At 39.1% G+C, this 10718-nt stretch overlaps 1 protein-coding gene across 2 annotated transcripts; it reads left to right on the forward strand.

Annotated features, from left to right (window-relative positions):
• The first annotated feature begins 304 nt into the window (after nt 1-304).
• Nucleotides 305-10393, forward strand: LOC115975427 (protein WHAT'S THIS FACTOR 9, mitochondrial-like). Of its 2 annotated transcripts, none has more exons than XM_031096200.1 (2): nt 305-2348; nt 9955-10393. In XM_031096200.1, exon 1 carries the CDS (start codon nt 432-434, stop codon nt 2307-2309), a length of 1878 nt encoding a protein of 625 aa, XP_030952060.1. In that variant the 5' UTR covers nt 305-431; the 3' UTR covers nt 2310-2348; nt 9955-10393. The 2 variants fall into 2 exon arrangements, with proteins under 2 accessions (XP_030952060.1, XP_030952059.1); XM_031096199.1 differs by having other exon boundaries at nt 308-2340.
• Nucleotides 10394-10718: the final 325 nt, after the last annotated feature.

The raw sequence follows: 10718 nt of genomic DNA on the forward strand, positions 1-10718 counted from the left end.
CTTAACTTTAAGAAATTTGCATCCTTTAATCTATATCCTCAACAATCAAGTCTTTCATCTTTGTTTCTAATTTACTAAAATCTAAACCTACATGTACTCTATTTTAATCCTACTTATTCAAAACCGTTTAAATAAATTCAAAATTCAAAATTGACATTAAGATGACCATTTTTTTTTTTTTTTGTCAATTCATCCTACAAAAACAAATTCAATGATCAAACAGTTAACGGGGAGAGGCACATTACCATAACACGTAACAATCATGGAAAGCACTAAAAAGACCACCATCCACCACCTACTGAGAAGGGTTTAAAGGGGGCAAAAAAGTAATTAAGTTCAATTAAAACCCCCATAAACCGAGACTCAGCCGCTTCTTCTTCTTCTTCTTCAACAACAACAACACTACTTTCGGCTGCCCAAATGCAATAACAATGCAGTTCATCTTCCGCCAAAAACCACACTCTCAAATTCAATACCAGCAGCAGCGCCGAACCTTGGTGATGGAAACCCCAGCCAAATGGGTCAGAGACCGAGGCCTCGACCACGCTGTGGAGAAGGAGAAGCACTTAAAACCCCTTCTCAACCTCAAGAACTTGCTCGTCTCCGAGCCTTCGAAGTCTGCACCCATCTCCATCATCACCCAGAAACGTGACTCCCTCCAAATCCCATTCCGCCCCATCGATTTCATCCGCAAATACCCTTCCGTTTTCGACGAGTTCCTCCCCGGCGGCGTCGGAGTTTTGCCCCACGTCCGCCTCACCGGCGAGGCGTTGAACCTCGACGCCGAACAACACTTGGTTTATCAGAGCGATACTTATAAGAAGCAGACAGCCGATCGCCTCTTGAAGCTCTTGATGATATCAAAAACCAACAAAATCCCACTTAGCATCATCGAATGCTTGAAATGGGATTTGGGTCTTCCTCATAATTATGAAAAAACCATAGTTCCGGAGTTCCCTGACTATTTTCGAGTCGTAGGTGGCAGAGACGAAGAAGATGGTGTTTTGGAGTTGGTTTGTTGGAGTGATGAGCTTGCGGTTTCGGTTATGGAAAAGAAGGGTTCTATTGCATTCCCCATGCAATTCTCGAGAGGTTTTGAGATGGATAAGAAGGTGAAGAAGTGGGAAGATGAGTGGCAGAAGTTGCCTTACATTTCTCCATATGAGGATGCTTCTCATCTTCTGCCAAAGAGTGATGAATCGGATAAGTGGGCGGTCGCGGTTTTGCATGAGCTGCTTCATATTCTTGTGCCAAAGAGGACTGAGAGGGATAATTTGCTGTTGCTTGGAGACTATTTGGGGCTTCGGTCGAGGTTTAAGAGAGCGTTGCTTCAGCACCCGGGTATATTTTATATGTCCACTAAGATTGGAACCTACACTGTGGTTTTGAAGGAGGGTTACAAGAGGGGTTTGCTAGTTGAGGATCATCCGTGGATGCAAATGAGGAATCGGTATATTCACCTCATGAACATGGTGAAGGAAGGTGGTAAACCGGCGGTTAGTGTGCCGGGTGGAAGTAATGAAAAGAAAAAGCAGACAGTTATTGATGAAAAGGAGAGAGCAGAGGAAGATGAAAGTGGGGAAGAATATGAAGGGACGTTGTCTGATTCATCTGATGCTGAGGTCGAGGATGCTAGTGACGATGAGTATGATGATGATGATGAAGATGAAAACGAGAGTCGGAGAGGTGTTCGAAAAAATGTTGCAGAGAATAGAGGAAGAAAAGCTAGGAAAATGAATTTGGATGTGAAGGGGCCTTCTAGAAAATCTGAGTATGATGATGATGATGAAGAAGATGGAAACAAGAGTCAGAGAGGTGTTCGAAGAAATGTTGCGGATAATAGAGGAAGAAAAGCTAGGCAAATGAATTTGGATGTGAGGGGGGCTTATAGAAAATCTGAGTACAATGATGACGAAGAAGGAAACAAGAGTCAGAGAGGTTTTCGAAAAAATGTTGCAGATAATAGAGGAAGAAAAGCTTGGAAAATGAATTTGGATGTGAGGGGGCTTTCTAGAAGATCCGAGTATGATGATGATGAAGATGGAAACAAGAGTCAGAGAGGTGTTCGAAAAAATGTTGCAGATCATAGAGGAAGAAAAGATTGGAAAATGAATTCGGATGTGAAGGGTTCTTCTAGAAAATATGAAATCGAAAGGGAAGCTGGAAAAAGACCTCGAAAGACGAAGGAAGAAGTTCCATCAAGAACTAAGATGCATGATGGGAATAATGCCTTGGTGAGTTCACGTGAGAGGTCAAGTGTACCTAAACGCAGAGGGAGGTCATTGCCAGACAAGAGGACTTCTACATAGTGATGATTCTGAGAACTTGCTGCAACAACATGTAAGCAGGTTTGCTTCATGTTAACGATTGTCTTTATCATGAGTTTGCAAATTTAGTTTACTTGCTTAGAATGTTTTGATATTGTGATTGAGTTAATTGATTACATCTATAGTAGAGCTTCTATAAAGATACATACCTACAAACGTAGTGGAAATAAAATATGATACAACGAAATCTTAATATCAAACAGAAAGATAAGTAAAAAAGCAAGAGCGGAGATCCTATAGAAACCATCAACTTGAAAACCTTTTCTCTTATCTGGTTCCCAACACATCTTATCGTCCCCACTCCCCCTTGATTGAGGCACCATAAATCGTATCTTGCTTAGCCCTTATAAAATTGACATCCCAATGAAGAAAACCATCGGTAAACTTTAATATATCAGCTACACTATTATAATTACTTATCAAAAAATAAATAAATAAGCTACACTCTCCTCCTTCTCACGGCTAATCTTAAATAATTTTGGAAAAAATCTTGCAAGAGAATTCTCCCCACATTACCGATCATGCCAAAACTTCACCTTAGATCCATCCCCGACCTCTACTTGAATGTAACATGTGAAAGTGGGCCAACCCTGTCTAACATTCTTCCACAAACTTACTCCATAAGGGCCAGGAGTTGGTTTGGAGCACCAACACCCAACCACCACCCCCCCCCCCCCCCAAAAAAAAAACATCACAACCATACATCACTTCTATCACTTTCCTTCAAAGTGAATCCCTCTCGATCCCAAACCTCCACAACCACTTTCCTAGCAAAACTTCATTGAAATACCTCAAATTTCTGATAGCCAATCCACCTGCTGAAAGAGGATCATAAACCTGATTCCAATTAACCAAATGAAATTTCGACTCATCCCCCAAACCACTCCATAAGAAATTTCGTTGGAGCTGTTCAATCTGGTTAGCCACCTTATTAGTAGTAATGGGAAATAAAGAGAGGAAATAGGTCAGCAAATTAGATAGAATACTTTTAATTAAAGTGACTATACCTCCCTTGGATAAGTAAACCTGTTTCCATCCCGCCAATCTCCTTTTCACCTTCTCTTCCATATTGTCTTCTCTCTAAATTTGGCACCCAGAAGTATATCTAAATATTTCATTGGGAGCGAACCCTGCTTGCAGCCTAAAACATCCACCAACATCTCAATATTAGAAGAAAATTTTATTTGTCTAAAGGTGGGAGGATTACCCTTCTATACGTTTTACATTCTTCTGGTCATAAAATATGGTGTAGTGGGAAGGGATAAAAGTTTGTAGGTAGGATATGTATGAAGGGCGATGCTTTAAAAAGTTATTTATTTCTGTTTAAAGATAAAAATAAGCTCATCCAAACAATCCAATGAAATTCCTGAATTGGAAAAAAAATTAAGGGATGGTGGAGAACAAAAGAACAAAAGCTAACCTCATTTGACACATCAAATACTCCATCCTGAATCTTCTTGTAAATGGTAGCAGCTGTTTTTATGAATGCCTGCATAAAAATTATTTACTATCTAAAACTGAGAAAGGTAACGGCAAAAATCCAAACCTCAATTCACATATATTGTTGAAGATTCTGAGGATTTTGTTACAAGGCACTTTCCAACATATCAGTAATATTTATTCTTACCTCAACATTCTGAGCAGTTTTAGCAGAAAATTTTATTTGTCTAAAGGTGGGAGGATTACCCTTCTATACGTTTTACATTCTTTTGGTCATAAAATATGGTGTAGTGGGAAGGGATAAAAGTCTGTAGGTAGGATATGTATGATAAATTTAAGTAACATTTAGTAAATTGGAATATGGCATGTACAATTATTCAGTCTACAGGTATGGGCCTAAGAAAGTTGAGCGCTTTAATGAAGCTTAGTAGGAGAAATTGTTGTGGCTATGCTGAGAGTAGCAGAGCCATCTTTTGAGACATACTACTGGTGTGGAATATGGGGAAACCTGAGGAAGTGGTCATCTGTAATGGTGAGATGGCCACTTGGTTTATGTTTGTGGAAAGCCATTAGCAGTGGTTGGGAGTTGTTTTTAGGATTTGTTCAGTATGTAGTGGGGGAAAGTAGCTGGAATCATCTTTGGTATGACCCCGCAATTCTGTTCCTGATTTTATTTCTAGTATTATATACTTATGTTGAGGTTCAAGGAAAAGGGATAGCCGTTGACCCCTCACCTTGAATTCTCGGGTGAAATGATTTAAGTGTCAAGGCTTTGGACATGTTGCTGCCAAATGCTCCACTAGGCCCCTTGTCATGTTTGAACAAAAGAAGGAAGGTGATGAGGACGACCTAGAAGAAGAAGTCTATGAACCTGACCTTACCCTTGATGATATTGATGATATAGAGTGTGAGACACTCGACATGGTTGCATTCAAATGATACCACCTCGTAACAAATCTCTTGAGAGTAGTCTTGAGAAGGCAAAGAGTGAGAACTCCATTTCCCATTTCTCCCAATTTGCATATGATAGTCCCATCACTAGAGGCAAAAGTCCATTTGGGGTCAAGCCTAGGCAACCTTTAGGTACACTTCCTTTTTCATACCAAGATAGAACACTTGACTCCATAGGAACATGTAAGCATCCAGAGGTCAGTAGACAATCTCAAGAAAGTAATAATCCATATAAGAGTCAGGCTAATTCAAATTATAAGAAATTTCAAGAATTTCAAGTTAGGGATTATGTCATGGTTTCAATAAGGCAACTGCAAGCCTGTAGTACTAGACCACTCAAAGTGTCAAAAAGGGTTGAACCAAACACGTATTAATAATTTTCCAACTGATTACAAAGGTAGCTCCACCTCTAATACTGAGAATTTGGTTACTTATAAAGGTCCAGTAGTCTATCACTTTCCCCATGACCTTGTTAAAGCTCCTTTGACTCATCTAACACCACAAAACATCTTACCAGCACGTAATGATAATATTGATGCTATTTTGGATGAGCAAATTATTCCTGATTCGTTTTGTGGAAGGGGAGACCAGAATCGGACTGTACCTGGATAACTAGAGAAGAGTTGCTGTATTATCCAAAGCTATACTTGCCAGGGTCGAGTCTTTCCCACCCCAGGAGAGTTGATAAGGACATCAAGATGCACCAAGATTAGTGCTAATTTAAATTTCAAAATTTGAAATTTCATTTATGTCAGTTATCTTCTTTTTTTTTTTTTTTTTGAGAAACAGCACTGTGGTGCAATAGATTAAGAAATACCCGCTAAGTTAGCATGGTAAGAAGTCATTACACCAGATGGAATATCTTTTATCCATATTACACAATTTGTCAAATTAAAAGCTAATTGAGCCAAATTATGTGCAACTGTGTTGCCCTCTCTCTTAGTGTGAGAGTAGGACAATTTTGAGAACCCAGAAGATATATCTAAGGAATCCTGTAGCAGTGAACCAAACGGGGCTAGTCCAGTGTTCTTGAAATTCAGCGCCTTCATCACCAGTAGAGAGTCTCCCTCTAGAACGGCATCTTTAATATCCATCTCTCTAGCAAACTCAAGGGCTTTGTTGGCAGCCAAAGCTTCGATTTCTACTGGCTGGAGCTGTTGTGAAATCCGGGCAGCCATGGAAGCCATAACAAGTCCCTTCCTGTCACGAATGATTACTCCCAGTCCAGAACATTTGTCCTCGGCAAAGATGGCACCATCAAAATTGATTTTAAACGTTTCCTTGTCAGGAGGTTTCCACCGTGCCCTTCTCCCCGGTCTACTGGGGAGTGGTGCGATTTTCAGCACTTAGAACTCAACAAAGCTGTCGTGAGCCCACTGTGAGATTTGGTTAAGGGGACGATGGTTTTGTTGAGTTCATACCTGGTTTCTTTGGTGCCATATGGTCCAAATATTGAATGCAAACAGTACCGGATTCCTTTGATGATAAAAAACCAAGGCCAGGAGCTCGCTGAAGCTTAAAAAGCTCCGTTGGCTCCGACAACTCCACATGCTATTTTCTCCCCAAACTCCGCCCAGCATTTTGCAACTCCGCATCGCGTGCAAAGCGTCTTCAGTTTCTTCCTTGCATCGATCATAGCACTGCTCTGTAATAATTGTTCGCCGGAATAGATTACACTTCGACGGGAGAGAGTTACGGCTAGCCCTCCAAATTAGATTTTTTATTTTATTTGGGCATTCAAGAGCCCAAATCTTCTTCCAAAGCCCTATCTCACGGTCTTGATTCACATCCACCTGAAAACCAACTTCATCTTCTTTCCAGAACCGGTAGCCGGTTTTACAACTATACCTCCCATCATGCTCCCACGGCCAATACATAGAGTCCTCCGTGTCTTTTTTAGCCAACGGGATTTTCTTTATTTCTTCAGCTTCTTGTGGTGCAAAAATTCCATCTATCATCGCAGTGTTCCATGTTCTAGTTTCCTCATTAATTAAGCAATCCACTGTGGCTTCTTCCATTGTTTCCACCATTGGAGAGAGTATCTTGGTTGGATGTTTTCGGGGCAGCCAATGGTGTTGCCAAATTTATATGGACTTTCCATTCCCCACCCTCCAGCAAGCACCATCTAGGATAACATCCCGGCCATGTAGTATACTTTTCCAAGCGTAGGACCCGAAACTTGTTTCCTTAGATTCTAAAAGAGAGTGATTAGGGAAGAACTTTGCCTTGAAAACTTTGTAGAAGAGGGTTTCCTTATTGTGCAAGAGCCGCCACCCTTGTTTCGCCAAAAGGGCGTCATTAAAATGAGCCAAGTCGCGAAAACCCATACCACCTACCATTTTTGATTTAGTCAATTTGCTCCATCGGATCCAATGAATTTTCCTTTTATTTCCCCTTTGCCCCCACCAAAACTTCTTTATCATTGCCTCAATGTCGTCACAAAGACCCAAAGGTTATTTGAAGCATCCCATAATATAAGCAGGGATAGCTTGGATCACGGATTTGATTAAAACCTATCTACCAGCTTGAGAAAGCAATTTACCCTCCCATCCTTGGAGTTTTCTCCAAACCCTTTCTTTTATGTAATTGAAACTAGCATTTTTTCCTCTACCTACAAAAGAGGGAAGACCCAAATATTTCTCATAAGACTTCACTTCTTGGACTTGGAAGAGATTCTTTATGCTTGATTTTGCTTCATCTGTGGTGGATTTACTAAAGAAGATTGCAGTCTTATCTTTGTTAATTTTTTGCCCTGACCAAGACTCATAATCACCCAATATCTTCAACACATTATGGCAATCCTCAAAGATTGACCTATAGAAAAGCAGACTATCATCTGCAAAAAACAAATGGGTTAGCTTAAGGCCTCGTTTGCACAAGGAAAAGCCCTTGATATCGCCATTCCTCGCCGAGTGTTTTATGAGAGCATGAAGTCCTTCCATACATAAAAGGAAAAGGAAAAGAGATAGGGGGTCTCCTTGCCTAATTCCTTTCTCAGGGTGGATCATCCTAATTGGCTCCCCATTCACCATAATAGAGTATGACACCGTTTTCACACAACTCATCATGAGAGCAACCCATCTAGCACAAAAACCCATTTTCTCCAAAAGCCTCTCCAAATACACCCATTCCACCCGATCATAGGTTTTACTCATATCTAATTTGATAGCCAAAAACCCATGTTTCCCTGAATTATGTTGTTTCATATGATGGAGGGTCTCAAAACCAACCATAATATTATCTGAAATTAGTCTTTCCTTAGCAAAGGCAAATTGATGTTCAGTAATTGGGGAAGGTAAAAATTTCTTCAACCTATTAGCTAAGACCTTAGAATAAATCTTATAAAAGACATTGCAAAGACTAATAGGGCGAAATTCAGACATATGTTCAGGATTAGCTATTTTAGGGATAAGAGTAATGAGTGTATGGTTAATGGGTTCGGGTGGGATACCTGAATTCAACCATGAGAGAATGGCTGAAGTAACATCATGCTGCATCGTCGCCCAAAAGTGTTGATAAAACAACGGAGGCATACCATTAGGACCCGGTGCTTTTAGAGGAGCCATTTGATTCAAGACTTCCTTCACTTCCACTTCTGTAAATTCTTTCATCAAGTCCGCATTCATCTCATCGGTCACCATGCATGGGATTTTCTCAAGAGAGTCAGCATCAAGAATCGGATTGGAGGTGGAAAAAAGATCTTTGTAGTAACTCTCCATCACGTGCCCTATTTCCTCTTGATCGGTCAACCAAGCTCCATTCCGGTCTCTTATTCCTCTGATCAAATTCTTTCTAAATCTCTTTGTAGCCTTACTGTGGAAGAAAGCTGTATTGTTGTCCCTTTTGCTTAACCACAACACCCTAGATCTTTGACACCACATCCTTGATTCCCGGTGTCAGTTATCTTGATTGAGAATTTGGTGGAGTGCGTTTTTATGTTTTAATTACTTCCCTTTATGTACTCTTTGAAAGCTTATTTATTTTTGGCTCCAATAAACTTGTAAAGGAACTTGGATGAATAAAATTTTGAATTGGAAAATTTCCAATTATTGCTTAGGTGCTGATTCCTAAGTGTCTTTGCTTGGTGCTGATGCCAGGCAGCCCTTGGTGTTGATTCCTAGGGCTTTATCTCAATTTCCCCCGTTTATTCTTCATTTGATATTGTATGGCATAAAAATATTTTTGCCATCTAAAAATGTCCCCTCAAGATTGTTTATGCATGCATTTTTGGTTTTTTCTATTTTTGGCTTAACATATGGTTAATTCACAGCTTTTAATTGTGTACCACTACTTAATCATAGGCTGCCCCCCAAAGATAGAAATCATCTCAATGTTCTTGACGCCAAGTAATTCTCTTTCTGTGCAAAATTGCAACCTAGGAATATACAACAACAAAGTGTTAGTCCCAAATTTTTTTGACTAAATTTTTGTAGTCACTTGTGTTCCACTGTAGTTCACCCCTTTCTCTATCTGGAGAAGGAATGTTATTTTGATCTCTCAAATTGGAATACACATCTATATAACAGCACATACCAAAAGGAAACCCAATAAAATATAAAATTATTCGCACTCATTTAAAAGAATTGGAACACAGCTACTCCTGGTCTTGGGTGCTCCTTCTGTATTGCTTTTTAGTAATTTTGCTGATTGTAAAGATCAGCTTCTAGTGGAAAACATCTAGGAAACTGGCAATTGTCCATATCTTAGGGATAGGATACCTTATATCTTAAGCTAAGTGGGCTCAAGGACTGAAGAGAAGAAACAGAAGTTTTGTGGTTTGCTTTGAATTTTCATGATTACTCTTGAACATGCTATGACCAATTTTTAATTGGAAATGAACATTAGACTTGTAAATTCTGTGGTGAGTTTGAAATTATGTTGGTGGATTGACTGATCTGCAGGTTTGATCTTTTCTTATTATTAAGATTTGGTTTAAAAAGTATTTTTGAAATTCATTGATTGTTTTTGTTGTCACAATATTGACATGTGCTGATATAAAACAGTTATAGACATGTCTAATTGAGTAAAAGCATTGACTTTGGGTTATTATTATTATTAAGAAACCTTGGCATATCATGTGTAGGTGATGTTATTGCCCAATGTTGACATAGTATGTACTCGATTTTGTTATAACCAATGTGCTTTAAACGTTAATTTACTTTTGAATAAGCATTAAAGTAATAATTTAGAAGTTTAAACTACTTGTACATAATGGTTTTTTTTTGTTTTGTTCTAGGTTATGGTTGGTGGTGATCACTCAGGTCATTGTTGGGTGTTGGCTTTCTTGGCAAATGTTGACTGATGCATGATGCAGCTTGAAATAGAGGGTGGTCAGATCAGGCATTTACTGGTATGGTTATCTTGAAGAAGGGGAGCCAGTTCACATATTTGAATTTCAATTTTGGTGACTTCACCGAAGCAAGCAGATCAGAGGATTATGCTATCTCAGAGAAGCCATCTTCTGGGAAAAGACTTCCTGAAATTCCATAAGTATTGGTGGATGCTAGGGCTGTTTTGCATGATCTTAGTGATGAAAAGCATGGCAACTAGGAAGTCAATACAATTTTGGAGGGCATCTTGCAGGTTTTGGGTTTTTTAAGAAGTTATGAATTTTGTAAATTTTTCCTAGAATGGTTGAGATTCTTGCTCATGAGGCAGCTAGAGCTTCTTATGTTTTTCAGACAATACATTATTGTTCGTTTGTTGTTGTTGTTGTAAGAAGTAGAGCTTTTAAATGTGGAGCTTTAGTAGTAGAGCTTTTACGGTATAGAGTTTTAACTAAAAATCTATTTAGCATTTTGAGTGTTTAACAAATTACAGTGAATATTGATTTAAAATTTTGGATTTTGTAGTGTTTCATTGTAAAAGGTCCAAATCTCATCTTTTGCCTTTAGTGTGTTTGGCACTGTTGCGTGAAGTAGAGCTTTAACTAAGTTTAGTAGCGTTTAGGATATAGAGTTTTAATTGAAAAGCTCTTTAATGTTTTAAGTGTTTGGAAAA

The sequence above is a fragment of the Quercus lobata genome, chromosome 2 (genome assembly GCF_001633185.2).
Source record: "Quercus lobata isolate SW786 chromosome 2, ValleyOak3.0 Primary Assembly, whole genome shotgun sequence".
Lineage (NCBI taxonomy): Eukaryota > Viridiplantae > Streptophyta > Magnoliopsida > Fagales > Fagaceae > Quercus > Quercus lobata.

Excerpts from the sequence above, each read along its gene's own strand:
- LOC115975427 (XM_031096200.1), top strand. The coding sequence starts at position 432 with ATGCAGTTCATCTTCCGCCAAAAACCACACTCTCAAATTCAATACCAG.